Source organism: Amblyomma maculatum, chromosome 4 (genome assembly GCF_055883805.1).
Source record: "Amblyomma maculatum isolate TAMU_Amacu chromosome 4, ASM5588380v1, whole genome shotgun sequence".
NCBI lineage: Eukaryota > Metazoa > Arthropoda > Arachnida > Ixodida > Ixodidae > Amblyomma > Amblyomma maculatum.
The window spans coordinates 168,276,809-168,295,951 of NC_139347.1; the positions used below are offsets into that span (position 1 = coordinate 168,276,809).

A 19,143-nucleotide genomic window follows, 5' to 3' on the forward strand; every position below is an offset into this window, starting at 1 on the left:
TCGAGCCTACTAGCTGGTCTAGCTGTCTATGCCTAGCTGCAGTAGCGTCCTTCGTGTGCTTTGGTACATATGCTTTGGTTAGCCTACCCGTTTTCTGCGATTGACCGACCAGTATGGACGTGCCGAAGATTCGTCGAGTTCATCATGATGCCGCATTTAAAAGGAAAGTCATCGTGTGTGCAGAGACGGACGGAAATCGGGCCGCATCACGCGCATTCGGAGTTCCGGAGACATGCGTGCGGGACTGGCGCAAGCAGAAGGAAAAGATTTTCGGCAGCAAGGCTACACGAAAAGGTTTCAGTGGACCGAAGCAGGGCCGGTTCACCAAAATAGAAGAGCGGCTCGCAGAATATGTTCTAGAGCAGCGAGCGGCGCAGCGGCCAGTGACGACGGACCTGCTTAAAGTCCGGGCGATGCAGCTAGCCCTACAAACAGGGCTAACGCGGAGCGACTTTAAAGCGAGCAGGTGCTGGCTGTCTAATTTTATGAAGAGAAAAGGCTTTTCTCTTCGAAGGCGGACAGGGATATGCCAGAAGTTACCTGAAGAGTACGAAGAAAAGCTGCACAGTTTTCAGCGGTTCGTTCTAAGTTTGCGCCGCAAGTACGGCTACCACCTCGGCCAGATTGAAAATGCCGATCAGACACCGCTGTACTCTGACATGCCTGCCACCACAACCGTTGAAAAGAAGGGGGCGAAGCAAGTGCGCGTGTTGTCTTCCGGCCACGAAAAAACACGCGTCACCGCAATGCTTTGTTGCACCGCGGATGGACACAAGCTGCCCCCGTATCTCATATTCAGGCGCAAGACGCTCCCGAAAGGAATCGTGTTTCCGAGTGGCGTGATTGTGCGCGCCAATGAAAAAGGTTGGATGACAACGGACTTGGTCGCCGACTGGATCGATAACGTCTGGCGCAAGAGACCCGGCGGCAGTTTGGGCCTGCGTGCGATGCTTGTGCTCGACGCTTTCAAGTGCCATCTCGACCAACGCATCAAGGACAAGCTCGCTGCGTGCAACACCGACCTTGTCGTGATACCAGGTGGCATGACATCGCAGCTCCAGCCGCTCGATGTTTGCTTGAACAAGCCAGTAAAAGATAGGATTCGGGCGCTCTACACCGAATGGCTTGTGAGTGGCTGCCATGAATTCACTCCCAGCAACAGAATGAAGCGTGCCTCGCTGCAAGAGTTCACTGGATGGGCGAAAGATGCGTGGTGCACGATACCGTCTGCCATGGTCATCAAGGCCTTTAAAAAATGTGGCATATCGAATGCCATGGACGGCACCGAGGATGAGATGCTTTGGTCTGTCAGCAGGCAGTGACAAGGAGTTGTCTGACAGCGACGACGAGTGAACCTTGTGCCGGCATAGTGACAATCTTGGCAAGATAAGCCGTTTCCTTTTGTGTGTGTGTTTTTTAGTGCACCGAGATTAAATCTTTGCTTTTCCAAACGCGACGAAGTTGTATTGCTGTATGAAAGCATTAGGTGCGCGGTACTCTTTTTCGCGGAGAACGGGTGCGCGTTACAATCGGAGCTTTTTTTTTTTTCGGGGGTGGGGGTCACGAAAAACGGGTGCGCGTTACAATCGAGGGCGCGTTAGATTCGAGTAAATACGGTACTCGCCTATGAATTGTTTGCTGAAATGCATTTTCCTTCGTGCGTGTTGATTCTTTTTGTCTGTTTGTTTTATTCTGTGTGTGTGTGTGTGTGTGTGTGTGTGTGTGTGTGTGTGTGTGTGTGTGTGTGTGTGCGTGTGTGTGCGTGCGTGCGTGCTCATTACGGCTGCCTGATCAAGTTTATTAGTTTATTATGTACTGGACAGTCTACTAGCCCCGCGGCTAGCGGTCCAAATATTCTTTATGTATTTCGCTGCATACAAATAAAGATTACTTTGATTGATTGATTGATTGATTGATTGATTGATTGATTGATTGATTGAAAGGAAATTGCTACTGCTTGATTTCCTCACATTTAAAATGAAACATTCCTATTTCCCGCCTCTCAATTAAAACCTGCTTGATCACTGTTTGCAAGTGAATGGTTAAAATTCTCTACTGCCACTGTGCCGACAAAATTAACAAATAATGATAGCAATGCCAAATTTCATTTCTTGGCCTTTCCTAGACTGTAGAAAGCTCCTTATTATTTCACTAATCTGTCAACATAATCTCACATAATTTCACACTAATCTGTCAACATAAGGAAACTTTGTATTCAGCATTCTGCGAAAGTTCAAACTACCACGACCAGTACTGCACAAAGCTCGCCCCACTACCACAGCATGACCAAGAATCCCCTTGTGCTGCAACACAATAGTGGCGGAGGCCCTCTATTAGACAGGAGGTGATAGTCGAGAACTCGTGGCAAAGATTGCCACAGATACACTCACCGGTGCTGGCAGTTGGATGGCACGCACAACGTGACCATTGAATGGCTGGCAGACACACAGCAGAGAACCCCCTGAGCTGCCTTGGAGCGCCACCACGATGTAAGACGCATGGCCCCGCACCAGCTCCACGAAGGGCCCCACGAGTGCTTGCTCGTGTGTCCCCCCAAACCACAGCTCGGAGTACAGCTGGCCGGTGGCTGTCTGGTAGACCCGAATCCATGGGCCCCCACACAGTGTCCCCTTTGTGCCACCTGTGCTGACAGAAAACAAAGGTGAGGAGAAAGACCCACACAATGACGATGCATGCATGCATTTAATTAGGCTTTCTTTTCTTCATTCATATACACTGTACCCTAGTTAATCTGAAATTGCTTAATCATATTTACAATTCAGTCGATTATTACTTTGGTTTCATTAAAATCAAGTGCACTGACGGGGTAGTGCTTCCATCGATGCAAATGATGAGCCTTTAATGATTTCAAATCATAAGAAGTAAATTGCAAACAGGAACTTCACAGCCATACCAACATTTCCAATCGGAGCTGAATTTCGAGCATGCTTGACGAAGATCGTGGCTACACTTTCCCACCTGGTCAAAGTTAAAGAATTGGCATGCTACATGCTAGCTGGTGCTGTTCGCATAGTTTGAAGCTCCCTATATCATCTCTCAAAAGTACTAGTGCCACTCTCGGCACTTGGTAGCACCCTGCTCCCCGTAACGCTTCTTAGTGATCTTCCAAAGTCGTCCAAGCATCCTCCACTTTCTTATGTGACAAATTGTGACACATGAGAGTAAAAATTTGTGTTGTCCTACAGATGAAGGGCACATTTCATGCACTATTTTCAGTCTTTCCAGCACATGCAAAAGCCATTCCCATGCCTGTGTGACACAACCACCCCATGTGCAAGCGGAAAACTTGCGAAAAATGCTAGCTGACTCAAAGATTAAGGTTTTAAGGTCTCTGGTCTCCATTATCGTTTTAATGAATCTGAGTTATGGCCAGCAGTGCAACTCTCTCAAGCCTGCACTGTTCTGACATCCCAGCAGACTGTAAAAGCTATTTAGAGCATTTCAATAAAAACTGGGGGTGTGCAAAAAGCATTTTGTCAAACCAAATGAGATGTAAATAGTATAGCTCTCCCATCGCGTATGTGCCTCAACAAGAGTAGTTCAACTAAACACCAAACTGCATATGTATCAAATAGTGAGAGAACTGAACCAAATCAAACGTTTTTTATATTCAGTAGATAAGAAATCAGAGCAACTATCAAGCTTCGCCTGAAGAGTTGACATGAAGCGCCTTAAGCATTGCCTTTTCATTCCACAAATACATTTATATATATATATATATATTGTGAGGCACCGCTAGAACAAGTGTCTTTAACCATAACTAGAACTCTGCGCAGATCTTCAGAACACCAGCGAATGATGACAATGATGCATATGTACAGGTGAAAGTCTGCACATCGCGCTCACACAAATGCCCTAGCAAGAAAGAGGACACGATGTTCGCTGCTTAGATGGAAGCGGGTCGGTGGGTGTACAGCTTCATGCGCAAGACGTGAATGACCTCTTCTGAGCTTCGACGCCGATCGGCGACAGTATGCGAGGGAACAATGCGTTAGTTTACAGAAAATGTGACTGCACATTTCACAGTAATAGCAGACAGGACGGGAAGGGCACCAGGATAGTCGATAACAGGGTGGCTGAGAGCATGCTGCCATAACAGCCACATGACCACACTGGTGCCGGAAAGGGGGATGGTACAGAGTAGGTGGCCACAAAACAATTTCAGCGTAGGTGGAAAAGCGGCAGGCAGTAGCAGACATGCCTGGTGCCATGGTGCAAGCAAAAGCGGCCAGTTCATCTCTGACAATGCTGCGTAAATCTGGTGTAGCTGGCGGAAGATTCGGGCTTCCAGGAACTAAGCTTGCTTGACAGGAGAGCTCCTCTTGTATAATGACATGGTTAATTGAGCGCAGGTTACTGTCAATGAGAACAAAGTCACAGATGGTGTCTTGCCAGAGGCACCATGACTGAACTTCGTCCAGGCGTTGGCACGTTGTCGTAATGTCCGACACAGTGGAGGGGTTCTGAGCCAGCAAGGCATTGAAAGCGATGGTTCCGATTTCCTTAAGAATGAAGTGAAGATGTTCCGATTCCGTCATAGCAGCATCGACCTGGCGGCAAAGGGCTAGGATATCCTCAATGTAAAAAGTTGAGACTCACCAGGCTGCTGCAGGCAGGCAGCGAGTTTCTTGTTAGCCAACTCAGAACAACCAAACGGGGTACCGAAAATACTGTGCAGATGCTCGGTGAAAACTGGACAGTCGAGAAAGTGTTCCTTGCGATTTAGAAACCACGTTTTTGTGGCATCGGTCAAAGAGAATATCACGTTGAGCAGCTTGTGGGAGTCATCCCAGTGGTTTAACGCACTGACTCTGGTGTAACTGTCAAGCCAGCCATCGACATTGTCGCTGCGAAAGCCGGCAAAGAGCTGGGGATCGTGCTGGCAGCTGGTGATGGTCTAGGCCGGCGTAGCCACAGCAATAGGTGTAGGTGCCGACAGTGCGCGGGTTCCATTGCCATCGTCCATACCGAGGGGCTGTGAGTGCAAGCTAAAGATGGTACAGAACTCCAGGGGGGACAGAAAGAAGCATCCCCACTCCCTGAACATGGAATAAAAATTCTATTTCACTCTGAGCACACAAGCACCTCTTTGCAACAGCCCTCAAAGCTTGAAGAGTACATGTTCCAACTGCATCATGAATTGTATACACACTATTGCTTGTCCTTGAGAAAGGCTGTCTGACACTGCACGCAACAAATCATAGACTTCAGACACATTCCAAAAACCTTGCTCTATGTTACAAGCACAGCCTCATACAATATAGGCTTTTTATGGGAATTCTAGTTTCCTTTTTCTGATCTTCCTTGGGTTACAATTGGTGATACAAGTAAGCGAAGTTAGCAAGCTCTTCAGTTGCCTTCGTCGATGTCATAAGGCCTGCATTTAAAATAGAAGTTCAACACTCTTCATTCCTAAAATTGACAAAATAAAAGGAAAGCTGCTCTCACATGAGCTGATACATCCTGTGAGAGTATGCTCCTGGTGCCCTGGTGACGTGTTGTCAACTATGGCCGGCCAGAGGGGTACCAGCTCCGTGACGGTCTCGGGGGGAACCAACGAATGCGGCATGTTGCTGAAAACAGGACACAAGTTACAGCTGTGCAAGGGTGCAAAACCCCCAAGGTCTGAAACAAATACGCCAAGAATGCCTAGGCTTATAAGTAGGTCACACCACCTCACGTGGGGTCACCCAAGCACTTATGGAGGACACCCAGCCGCTATGCAGAAAGAAAGAATATAGCACATGAACTACAACATGCATCCTTGCGCAGACGTTCCACATACTAACCTCCCAATGTGCTCGTCTAATTAAGAGCAGCAATTTACGGATCGTGTTTAACGTTAACCCAATCGGTACGAAAGCCGTGACACATTGAAACTGCAAATTGCAACAGTTTCCAAATTACACCCAGTGTCCGACCAGAGTGAAAGCGCAATCAGAATATTAAACCACATACCCCACCCCCACATGTTGACAGCTGCATCTCACGCGCATGCACAGCCAAACGAACACAAAGTTAGTGAAGCCACAAATGCGGTCGTGGTATCGCCTATGCGCGTCTGAGGCAGCTACGAACGCACCCTGTGCCCGCCTTCGGACGCGCCAGTATTCAAAGAACGCGCTGCCAGGTTGGGGTTAAACGGTCAGCTTTAACGAGGATTTTAGACTCACGTATAGCAACGCGCAATTCAGTATTCAGCAATTAAAGCGCCACAGATATGCCCCGAAGGCTTTCAATGAAATATGTGGTCGAAACAAAACTTGCGACTGGCAAACCACCGGCATGACCACCAACGGAGATGCTGTAGGTAATCTACGCATGCAATGCAAGCCAAGGAGAACAGCTGAATGGAAATTCTACTCTGCAAAATAAGCTCATGAGTTGCTGTGTAAAATGAGCTACCGCGTGTTATTTTTAGTCCGTTTTATTAACGCGACATAACGCTCTGCAAGGAAGTTCGCCAGTTTGTAATGCACAATGACCGCCTTTTCTTTTTTTCCATTTCCCTCTCTTGCAAAGCGACTAATTCAATTTCAGCTTCTTACCTTTGATTTTTCCGTCTACCCAAATGTCCTCGCGCTGTTTTGTAACGGCACTAATGTGAACGCGAACATCTTACTCAAGACCACATTTTGAGCTGCGTGCCAGGGTTGCCAGGTCCAAAAAACGAAAAGTAGCCACAAAAAGGCGCCGTCTGCTGCGACCCGGTTGCAGCAGCGAAATGCTTCCTACAACCGGGTTGCAGGAGCAAAATGCTTGCTGCAACCCATGACGTCTTATCCGGTTTAAGAAAAACGTCACATCCGGCTATTGTTTTGTGGGTTTTGTGTTGCTTTTAGTAGCAAAATGGCTGGTCGTCGTCGTCCATGGTGGGAGCCGTGAGAGCTGGGTGCTCTCGTGTTGTACGGTACGTAAGCAATTTTTTCTATTCTTTAGATACTTCAGTATGCATGTATTGAGTCATTGCCCGCTGTCTGGAGTTCTACATTTAGTTTTCAACTTCCGTGCGTCCGAATGTTCTGTTGACGACCATTGAGCCTGCTTGGCCGGCAGTGGGCCCGAACGGCCCAAAGGTGTATTATAGAAAGTTTCAATCGAAAGCTCAACGTAGTTCGACACCAAGGAACATACGGTTAAATACCGTTTATTAGGCCAACCGCACGAAAGTCTCAGTCATGTAAAACACGCCTGACTACCAGTCTTGCGTGCGCCTGAAAACGGCGGGAAACTTGGGTAAGCTTTCCTCAGCGGTCTGGATGAATAATTAATGATTGTAACGTCTTTGAGCTGATGGAGGGACTTAAGGAGATACTAGGACATGACAAAACAACGCGTAGAAGCAGAAAAGGTGAGGATCACACAGGCCTGTGTGGGAAGCTTTTGTTTCGGTGCACCACGACGTACTAACCATTTGTGCGACGTGACCCTTTGTGTGACCCTCATTGCTGTGACGCGGTGTAGAATAATGATTTAATACCTCATTTTATGACTGCGCACTGTCAAGTGTATGCAGGGCCACTTTCCAATTGCGGTGAGGTAAGCGATTTCGCCTTGTGTTTAAAATGCATCAACATGTACTTGTCTTAATTTCTTTTGTGTGTGTAAACATCGCTTATAAGCTGACGTCTAATATTTGGTACGCAGGGATCATCCTGATATGTGTTTTGGAGTCTAGCATGGGCTTGCTGGTTGCTGAGGCTGAACAAATGGGACTATGAAAGGCGGAGGCAGCCTATGCTCCAACGCCACAACGTGAGCCCTGTACTTAATTTCAAAACAATTGTTGTGCCACCGGGACTGGTCATTTGTTTTAACTTTTACATGGGGAACATGGCACAGGTCACCAGTTCGCATAGAGTGCATGAATGAATCAAGCAAGCAAGCATTCCTGCAGCTTGTAGTTTGCAGCCTTTTTTTCTCAGTTGCAATCAATGCGTTGCAAACAGTGTGCAATGTAACAGTTGATTCAGACTAAGAAAACCAGACTAGCTCCAAAAACAAACAAATGTTTGCACGAGATGGAAGATCAAACCACGCTTTATTGTCTTCTCAATTTGCTGTGAAAAACTGGCAAAGCTGCCTTCTTTAACGAATGATATTCCTGCACAGATTGGTTGTGTCGCTTTTTTGTGCGTGTAACAAAGTTGCTGCAATAACTTTATAGCTTTGGAAACCACTGTGAAAGATAAAATGAGGTCTGCAAGATTGGCATCAATGGCTTGCAAGACAAGCAGCACAGAATATACACCCTGCCAATTCTTTAACAGTATCGCTTGAGCGTCGACTGTCCGAGCAGAAGCAAAGTGGAAATCAGGAGAGGGAACAAGCAGGGAGATGTAATCATGCTGCTTCAGCGAGTGTTGTCTGCTTGGCTGTTCTGCTCCATTGGCAGCAACCCCTTGAATCAAGTTTCATATCGGAGTTCTGGGAGCGCTCTGCTATGTGCTTGTGGCTTCAATCTGTGCAAACTTGTAACGTTCCAAATATTACACTTGTCCCTGGTTGTCTCAAGGGTTTCTTTTTTTTTTTTTTTTCTTTTCTTTTTTTTTTTTTTTTTTTTTTTTTATGCAATGAAAGTACCGATACAACAATTTTTCAAAAGTATCGATGGCAAGAGTTATGGGGCATGTTGGATTTTTTATCGGAAATGTGTGTACTTTGGAGATATTCGCATGATATGCAGATACTATTGCGGCTAAAAACAAACAATGACAGCTTCTCCGGGCACCGGCATGCCTGCCAGCCAATTGTGGCAGGGTTGCTTCACATTGATCAAAGCAGCGTAGCAAACGAGGTTCACTGCAGCAGCAAGAATTGTGAGCACGCCCTCGCACTCTATTACTTTGTCATCTCCTGCATCTTCCGGCGCAGCAGTGCAGGGCAGTCGACGGTCGCGTGGTACTGTTAAAACATTGTCCAGGTGTACACTGCCTACGGTGGTGTCCATTTCGTAGCAGAGGCAATGCCTGCCTAATGTATATCCTCTTCACTTGACGAGCAAAGAAGCATTCTAGTTTCCCTTGCTGAGAATGGGGAATGCAGCCCAATGTCGAACACTTTCTTTCCGCTCATCAGAGATCATCAGAGATTATCCTTTTATGCCAGGGGCCTTGGCGCACAGCCCGCGGAGCTGCGTGCTGCAGTCCGCCAGCTCAAAATTTTCAGCTGACGTTTTGAAAGCATTGCCACCAGCCCTAATTTCCAACTAAAATAAACTCAGATTTTGTACCAGTTAGTACGCATTCATTTTTGAAAAGGCGTTGACCACTTAATCTGCGTGAACTTTCATTTGACATCACTATGCCTTCAAAAGCAAGGAGCCAGACATCCTGCCTTCTCTTTTATTTCTAAGTGTTCTTTTTGTTTTTTTGTTTTTTTTTTATTTTCTTGTTGAAGATTATAAGTGTGATATTTATTAACAGGTGTACCATTTCAGTACCTCTCTCTGAGCGATCCTGAAGCTGCTTTTGTCCGGCATTGAAGTGGAAACAGCACACATTGCTTTTCTTTTGCAATAATAGGAGCGCTTGGTCTGACAAAACGAAATTTTGCTTATTTTTGTTCATTTTATTGTTATTTACTGTACTTTGTTTCCTGTTGTTTTATTACTTTCTGGCTCCTGGGTCATGAGAGAAAAAGCTTTCTCAATGCAGCCCACGTAGCAATATGAGTTTGAGACCCCCTGCTCTATGCCCATAATGGCGTGGGGATCAATGGATAATTCATAATTAGTTTGTCTGAAAGGTAATTGTTTAGCAAAAAGCGACTATATGCCACTGGTCGGCCCAGACCCACAACCTCCGCATCATGGTGTTAGAAGTGTGTGAACGGGTCGCTCCGCACCGAACAGTAAGTGGCAATACCGATGCTCTGATTTCCGTAGGCTGCCGAGAGACTGCGTTGACTGTTGGTGGCCGCGGGTTCGCTGGGTGCCGCAAGGATTGCCAGTCAGTTCTCAACTTGCATCGGTGCACATTTTGTTTTTCTCGCTGACGCCCCCGCTCCACGCCTTTCTTCGATCACGGTATATTCTAAGTTGTAATGTAATGTAATGTGGAAAAAAAAGTGCATTGTTCACCACTGCAATACAGGCTACGTATTCTGCAATGAAAAATGTCAGCTTTCTTCGGTGCGAAAAGATGTCAAACGACTTCAGCTATGGTGGCCGGCATACCAAGAAAGGACCGAGCTATACAGCCACTGTTTGTGAGGGGCGCTTGGAGCCCAGGTTTGTGTCCAAAACATGGACGACAGAGTTAAATGGGCATGTGCTGCAAAGCGTTGCGCGTTGGTAGCAAAGGAAGCGGTCCCCACGATATTCTCTGCCTGCCTTGCCTACCTTTCAGGCATCGAAAAGTAGAAAGCGACCCACTGAAAGGCAGCCCCAGGAACCGAAAAAAATAGAAGATCGTCAAACCTTCTGTAGAAGCGTCAAGTGAAGGTAGCACGCGCTTCACACGACACTGTGTGGGCATGGACAGGCCCAAAAGCTGGGTGTGGCCCAACCCACGGCCCGTCTGGGCCGACACATGAACATTTTTGCTGGACTCTGAGTGGGCTTAAAGGTACGGGTCTGAGCCGGATTCGGGCTTGTACACATAGGGCCGATGTCCTTTATAGTCACTTTGTCAGAGTAAAATACACATTCGCAGCGTAGCTGCAGCGAAATGGATAAAATAACCATGGTACGCTCCGAGAAAGAAGTTTAGTCTTCTTGGCTTATTTATTTACTTATTACGGCACCGCGGTGGCTTGGTCATTAAAGCTCTCGAGTACTGAGCTGGGATACCCTAGTCTGATCCTAATTGGGAAACAGCATTTTGGTCGAAGCTGAAAGCATTGCAGGTATATACTTAACGATGGCAGTTTCACTGAAGAATCCCAGGTGGCCGAAGTGATCCGGAAGCCTCTGCTACGGCGTCCTCACACTTTGAGCCGATTTGGGACCATTGCTCCAGAGACATAGCCCTTTTGTTGTTTTTTTGGCGTCATGTACACTTTTTTTTTTTTTTCTCCACGTGAAAAAATTCAAAACCAAATGTGGGTATGGTTTTCATTTTAATCTGTTGATTGGAACGTCTCATAACTGAAATAGCCGCAAAGGCTTGATAGAGTTTAGAAATCTCCTTGATGATGGAATAAGATAAATCTTGAATGAGCAATTTTTAAATCGAGTCAGAGTCGTAAACAATTAGGCGTGCGCCGGCCACATTGAACGATACGAATGAATATATGAAATTACTCCCCTCGGTTACTAAGGAGCAGCAGTCAAACACCGCTCTTGCATGTTTTAAAGCGTAAAATGCCATGTGCGGGTTACGCTGGTGTGGTGCAGCGTGAAGTTCGCCTAATAAATTAGTGCCAGGTGAGGCTGTTTCAGCTATCAGCGAGCACAGACAGTCTGGTCTGCAATAAGGCACTTCTACATATGGTCAGTTTTATACAGTCGTGCCTCGCTAATATGGACACTTTGGTTTCCGACCAAAACTGTCCATAAAGCGAGTCATCCATAATAACGAGTCATGAATAAAATGAAAAGAATTTTATTGAGAAAAAAAGAATTGTAATTAATGACTTCTTTTGTAGATAACGGTGTGCACTTGACACAAAATTTGACAGAACACCGGCAATTTTGAGTGCATTATCCTTATCATTGTTGTCTTCGAAAACTGGTAGTGGAGACTGAAGCGACTCGCGTACAATGACACACGTGATGGTGGGCTTTGTGTTGGTTTAACTTTCGAGCATGAATCGGCGTCCGATTTTCTACTCACCATCACTTTCAAAATGGGCTCGGCATTGAGCAAAGTAGCCGCTAAGTAGCTGCTTGAGATTCTTCTGAGGCGAGGAAACAGTCGAGCTGTCGATACTAGTCCCTCACGGCTTAGATTGACTGAGATGGCTTTTGCTGCTTGTGTTCACAGATTGCTTGCTTCGCGCCGACGTTCAGCTCTGTTCTTTTGCGTTTAATTCCCACCATGCCAAAATCCAGACTCCAGTTGAGGGTTACAGGCTCCTGATACTTTGCACTTTCTTGCTTAGTTAACCTTTCTGCCTTTCCGTTCTTCTGATTCTTTCTTTTTTGCCTTGTACTGTTTCCGTAAGGAAGCGAGAGAGTCAAATTGGCAAGCTGCTATGCGGAGGCTATAGAACATCCCATCTTCTTGGCGCCGTTTCTATGTGTTCGTGTAAGACAAACACTGCAAGCTGAAGTACAGTTTAGAACGACGATTAGCCGACTACGAAGAGCTCAGACCTTGTCAAGGCCGCATCGTTGACTTATAGCGAAGCCGACATGCGGACCCGCCTCAGGTGCAAAATGTGGCAGTTCGGCAGCAACAGGAACGAAAACCAGGAGCCTGAGAGGGAACCGCGCCCAGGACGGGACGCCCGGTCTCGGTTGCATGCTCGTACATCGCCTTTCTTTTGTCGCCCTACTTTGTGAGTGTGTCTTAACTCTCACCGAAAAGAGTTTACGGCTTCATGGAACACATACTGTGCTTTGGGAAAGAAAACTTCAGTTCCCACCACCACTGTATGCACTTTTCTTTCTTCCTGTCATTTCTTTCTTACGCTTTTACTGGCCTCTCTGTTCACGTCCAGCAGAATTTATTGCAACCACATGTTGCTGTTTTCCCGACTGCGGCGGCACTGCCGCTGCACCCAGAAATCTCCTGGTTCTCCCCTTTCAGGGTCTTTCTTACGCCAACCCTCGGTTTGCTGTGCAAGTTCCTCTCCGCTCTTGCGCCCCACGCTCGCTTTTATTCTTTCCAACCCCACAGGACTCGTTCAGGCATCCGGTTGTATCGGCTGTTGCGTAGGTTCGCGGGCGGCGTGCCCTTATTTAACTTGCGTTCGGACTCCTCTGCTTTTTTTTCAAGCACTGTCCATATTACCGAGACAAAAATACATGGGCCCAAGTGGGCCGTGTACATTCTTCCCCTGTCCATTGTCCAGACAGCGAGTTTCCATATTAATGAGGAATAACTACACTGAAAAAGTTTCGTCCCCAGAAAAACTGTTCATAATTCGGGTCGTCCATATTAAAGGGGGAACGACTGTATACCACTGGAGGCTAGGAACTGGAAACCTTATACAAACCACTGGGAAGGGCCAACATTCGAACGCTTGATGAGGTGCAATCTTTTTCAAGGTTGGTGTTCAACACTCGTGACGCCTCAGCCACAGATACAGTCTTGCTGCCGCAGCGGCGCCATCTTCTACATGCAGAATCAGCGAAGAGCATTGCAGCCAGAACACGTGCCGGCCCTGGCGGCGGTGCTGTTGTGAGCTATGATATAACGGCACCGCTCGCACACCACAGGACGGGCACGCCACCTGAGCTTCTTGTCTTTCTTCTACCGCCGTCACCTCCAGTTCAAGATACATTAATTCGAGAAGAATATTGGCTTCCTCTTTCTTTGATGGAGGTGGTACCTACGCTTGACGAATGGCAGTTTTGGCATGGCGTGAAGGCTACATACGCACGCTATTGGCTACTTTGCGTTTCCTCCTAACCTTTCTACGACGGCGCAAGAAGTCGCAGGGCGCTGATGCTCCGGACCAGGATGGGGGGGGTGATGATGAAGTACCAGCACCTCCAACCAAATGTTACGATACGGCAAGCCGATGAAAACAGGAGAACACAGGACAGAGAGATGGTCGATGACAGTGAGATGGCGTTTAATGAAAAATGTTGCCGGGCCTAGCGCGAGCGCTCCTGTCCGCGCCACTGCCCGCTTTTTCTTCTTTGATGTCGTCCGTAACAATATCATTTGACTTTAGAAACGTGCTCTAAAACAATTTGAATGCTTCAAAACTTCCGTTTTATAGCTTCAAAGTGCTCGAGCCTGCTTCCACCTCTCCAAGTTGGTTTGTGGTTCAGGTCATTATTGACAGTTCTGCATGACTGAATTGATGTCTTCAGTTTAGAGTTTTGGGGAGGGTTGCATCCATTGGGAAGAGGGAAAAATGCTGGCTGAAGATAAGGAACGCAGCATTATGAAAATTCCGATTGCTATTGGGCAACCATCTCGTGGATGATGGCACTTGAAAGCGTTTTGACTGGAGGTACCCGCACTGCTTGGGCTAGGCCAGTGCAGCACTTCATCTTACAGGAGCATATGCACCTAATCTTGGTCTCATTTTGCTTGTTAACGACATGCAAGACATTGCTCTGTACAGATCATCACCTGATTTTTATCTTCAACAGCTAAATAATCTATTATTGATTTTTTGTCTTATCTGTTTCAGGGTGTGTATACTCCATTAACACACTGAATGTTGGTAGTGCTGCTACTGCACTTAAAGTCAAGTGTTGGTCTCTGTTTGCAATATTTTTTAGCTGCTATGAGAAGTAAGATGCTCGTGGACAGCCTCCTTAACAACATGAACTGGTGTATTTGTGATGGAGACCGTATATCAAAGACAGCCAGAGGTTTTATGATGCTGGCATTGTAGCAACTGTTGTGGTGCTGCAGTTCGATGAGGGATTTGGCCATCTTGTGGTTGTTGCCTGTTTGCTGTGGCCACCCTCAAAGTAAATAGCTGTGGTCCTGTCACATAGTTTGAGAACTTCTTGTTACTTGTATGGAAACTACTGTTTGGCACAAAATGACTTGTGGCTGCCATCATGTGCGTTATAGACATTTGGGTGGAACAGTTCCTCATTCTTTTTCACGGCCCATAGGAAGGATTTCGCAAGTTTAGGAAATGAAAAGTCCACAGCTGAATTAGTCGCGATTCTGGAATCATGCTGTGTAGTCGACAAACGCTACAATCCGAGAGCAATGCATGTCATCTAATGAACAGTGCAAGCGAAACTTCTTGGATGCAGCAGCAAATGAAAATGTGCACACATGGTTTTCAAGATGTCTCAACGTTTATTTATATGCTTCACAACCTACTAAAGCCTGCACGCTTGCGTTATACCAAAGCACAATCAGCTGTCTGTTCTGATGTCTGTGGCCAGTATTGATAACTTCATATCAGTTCTTTACTACCCATGGTGTCCATTTCTGCTGTGCATGTGCACTGCAGTGATACATTGTCACATGCATGCAGAGAGCACTAGTACTGGCCTTACTTAGGGTAACCTTTTCGCTGTTTTGGCTTTTCTCGTTCTTGAGCTATGCTACAGGGTGCACACTTTTCTTTTTGTCTGGTTCCTTTGACGAGTCATGAATTCAGCATTCGTGCTTCTTTCCTTTTTGAGGGTGTAGTGACCATATGCAAATCCACTATTAGAATATATGAGCTGCTGCATAGTCTGCAGTCCTGTTATCTTTTTATTTAAATTTGGTACGTCTCTGAGTTTCTCTGGGTGTTTTGTTATTGTTCTGAGCTTGCATTCTTTTGTTTTTTCTCCCCATGACAGCCGATCCTGCACGTGACTGATACTAGCCGAGAGATCACAACAGCTGCCCACCTTTCAAAGCACGGCATTCCCTGGCCCAAGTTGACTGCTCCGTGTGCTACTGGCTCAACAGTGTACTCACAAGTCTGCACTTCACTTATGAGAGTAATGGCAACACACACACGTTGGCCATAGCTTCTGTGTCAAAATAAAGTATTCCTACTTATGTGCCTTTTCATTCATTATTAACGCACATGATTGGAGTAATAAACACTCCAGTGCCAAAACACCATGTTGACACACTCATTTATGTTTAGACTGCCAACCTTCTGCATTACTTCCCTTTTGTAACCTACCTAGAAAGGTAAGTATTTACTGTATGTGTCATAGAACCACATGTATTTGTTATTCCTTTTGAGACTGGAAATAATCCGCAAAACCAGTGAAGTAAGAAAAGTTCACAGATATGTTTCGTAGACAATTTTTAGAGGTAAGCCCAATGAAGATGTTTCGAACTGCAGGCAGGGACTGATGATAAAATGGCAAAGTGGGCGGTGTTTGTTGAATTGCATAAGATTGGTTTAATTCAGTATTTTGCAGATGAGCAGCAACTTTCTTAATTGCAATGCTTGCTTACACCCATACTGTCACCTCATGTAATGCTCAAACATTTGGCAGTGCTAATCACTTTACTAAAATATTGAACTCTTGGCCCTTCAAAGTGAATTGTGTTCAGTAGCGAGGTGACATGCTTGTAGCAATGAGATCAGATCTAACCTTGGATACCCGCTTAATACACTATTGCTGTGCCTCTTATGCTACTGGGATGGTGAAGCAGCATACTAAAAGGGCATAAAAAATAAGCGTGTGCAGTAATTCTTTACATGTAACAATAGTTCAAGCCCTCGCCTAATTTAATTTGACTGCATTAAAAGGCCATATTTACCAAAAAAGGCAATTTGAGCGACAAGGATGAGTGGCAGATAGTATGACTGGATGGACTGGTCTGTGTGATGTGAGGGCCATGGTATGGTCCAGCTGCCTACCCAAGCAGCTCCTTTGACATGAGAAAAACTCATTGCCTTTCAGAATCCCGTCAGATGTGTGAGTTGGGAGTTCATTTACATAATGTGGTAATTAGTAATTTTACAAATTGGTATGTGTGATAAAAGTGCAAACAAAGATTGGTGAGTCAACAAGTAGCCAACTAAATGTACAGGGATGAGGATACAGGAGTCGTAAATGCTGTGGCATGTTTTCCTTAACAGCGGTGCTGAAGTGCCCCCGAAATATTAGTTGCATTTGCTCAATTTATGTGTATTTCAGTTTCTGGTATAACCTTTCCCACACCTTTAGGCACAGTAATTGTAAGTAAAATTGGCAGTTAAAAAAATAGCATTGTCAAGATGACAGCGTTCCAAAAAATGGAGAAATAATAATTAAGGTACGTATAGCAGCAAAAGTTGCTACACTGTACCATCAGCATACACGTGTGATCCCAGCCATTTTTGGAACCATAAATGCAGTATTAACATCAGTAGTTTATCAATTCAGTTTCGGACTATCCTCATGTTTGACAAGATTTTAATGATGAAACCTTCAGCTTAATGCCTCCAGTAGCCTGAGTATTCTGAAGCATAGCATTGTTGCCTTACTTAATTGCTTGGCACACTTTCCAATTTTGCGGTGAGAAATTTTCTTAAAGCCTAAAAAAGTGAAAACTTTGGTAGTACTCTGTGAGGGGCAAAGCAAGGTTTTGAAAAAGGAAAATAGAGTAGATGTTTCTGAGTGGACACCCCATGTGCACTGTGAATGAAACTAATGAGCAAAAAAAAAAAAGAAACATGCTTTCAAGAAAAGTATTGCAATGCTTAATATTACATAGAATTCCTCCTGGCACACATAGATTTCATATTTCAAGCTGCCAGTTTCCATCATGCAAGGACGACATCTGCTAGTTTCTATACAGCACCTTCGTGCTTTTGCACTGGCAAGCCATGTTTTGCGAGAGGGTACCTTTCTAAGTGGACTCAGCTAGGCTTAACCTTATTTCCATGAAATATATATGGAAGGGTGCTTAAACCAGATGCTATCAGGCTTTAAGTATACCTGCAGGTAAGGGCCCTGCCAACTACTATTTTTAATAAAGAAAATTTGATATATCTAGTCGTCACTTAGTGTTTGTCGTATATACTCCCTCAAGCACAATTAATAGTGGTCTAATCGAGCTGCTTGGTTGATACTAAAAATGAAAACGCAGCACTGACACCAAACATGGATGGGCTACTGCTCAATTAAAACGCCTGGAGAGAGTGCAACGTAAATCAACTTAATCGCTTTCACTTCTTTCTTGTCGACTGCGACGGGGGAGGGGAGACTGCAGAAGACACTGTTGCGTTGTTGGGTGCTTGGTTTCGGCCGCGGCTGCTACGTTTTTGTGACATGGCCATGCAGTCCCGTTCCACCTAGCTTCCACTGGGTCATTGCAATTCAATCTCGACCTCCTATAAAATCGCAACCATGCAATTCCTGGCACGAAGTCGCCTCCTGGTCGAATTAGCATGGCTTACCCTGCTCGAGTCGCCAGACAGTTCGTTTATACACGCTGGCCAACAAAGACGTACGGGATCTGTTGGCTCTTAAATGATCACAACGGAGCACTGCAATGCCGATCGACGCCACGTACACGCTTACGGGCGGCATGCAATTTGTTGCAGCCTCCGCTGCTGCGGGTGCGAGTCGTGAAAAAAGAAACTATGCCAGGACTGCGGGCATTGCAGAATTAACATGCAGTTTCACGGGTTGGTTCGGCTGGAGGCTTTTAATTGTGCCCGTGTATGCGGTGCGATTTCTGCGGTGGTGTGGAGCAGGCAATAGGTAACACGTGGTAACAATTAATTAAGCATGGCGCTGGTATATAACTAATAATACTTTTTAACCAGTCATGCGCACTAGCGCCTCATTTACTAACAGCTATAGGTTTGCTGAGGTCGCAATTATAATATCTATATCAGTTTTTTAATTTTTGGAAACACCATTATCGTCCCCGCTTTTAGCACATGAATTTAGGCCGCGCATGACAGAAAACGAAACCTCTCGGTTGAGGATAATTTAGTATGCGCGGCATATATATGTAAGGGTGTACGTTGTACGGTCGCTTCGCTAGCCATTCCTCCCGGGCACTCCCGAATATTATGAAAGGAGTGACACCCGCGGCGGTGCGTGGCGCGTATTGAGTCGTAAAGATCAGCATGCATGACTAGCATAGCGATTTGCGCTCACCCGCTGTATAGTTTCGGTTTCGCCTGTGTACGGCCGAAACTACCCGAGCAGGTAGCGTAGATGGCAGCGTACTGCTCCGAAGTTGTCACTTGCTCCTTCGTAGCGCCCAGGAGGGACGGCAAGCTTCGAGAGCAAGGTATACCCGCATATATGAAGCGGGCTCATAAGAGAGCCAGGTCATAGCCTCCTCTATTTCTTCGAAAAAATAGAGGAGGCTATGGCCAGGTACGCGCTCGATCATCACAGTGGTTTCAATTTAGCCCGCGCATCAAAATTTCTTCCGCTAAATACGTCAACAGAATTATGTTTTGGGAAAGTTTACACTGATATAGATACTGACATGGGCGTCGGCATGAATCCCTGCATGGTGCCAACAGATTCTTATTCACTGAAACTGCATTGTCAGAGCACTTAGTGACATATTTTCTTCATTCTAGAAGGACAAACTCGTGGAAGTTTAAATTTTGGGGCGTGTGTTATTA

The 19,143-nt window shown here is 45.9% G+C and overlaps 1 protein-coding gene and 1 long non-coding RNA gene across 2 annotated transcripts in view; one reads left to right on the forward strand and one right to left on the reverse strand.

The window, feature by feature from the left end:
• Nucleotides 1-6,670, reverse strand: part of LOC146193454 (uncharacterized) — a 127,172-nt gene extending 120,502 nt beyond the window's left edge. The window contains exons 1-3 of the mRNA XM_084600555.1: nucleotides 6,570-6,670; nucleotides 5,470-5,594; nucleotides 2,391-2,641 (exon numbers count right to left, since the gene is read on the reverse strand). Coding sequence (XP_084456681.1) covers nucleotides 2,391-2,641; nucleotides 5,470-5,590 — 372 coding nt within the window. The 5' untranslated portion in view covers nucleotides 5,591-5,594; nucleotides 6,570-6,670. The remainder of the gene's footprint in view (nucleotides 1-2,390; nucleotides 2,642-5,469; nucleotides 5,595-6,569) is intronic.
• Nucleotides 6,671-6,738: 68 nt separating this feature from the next.
• Nucleotides 6,739-15,535, forward strand: LOC146193456 (uncharacterized). The gene is made up of 3 exons (XR_014706838.1): nucleotides 6,739-6,931; nucleotides 7,669-7,776; nucleotides 15,401-15,535. It is a non-coding gene; the product is annotated as an uncharacterized LOC146193456 (long non-coding RNA).
• Nucleotides 15,536-19,143: the final 3,608 nt, after the last annotated feature.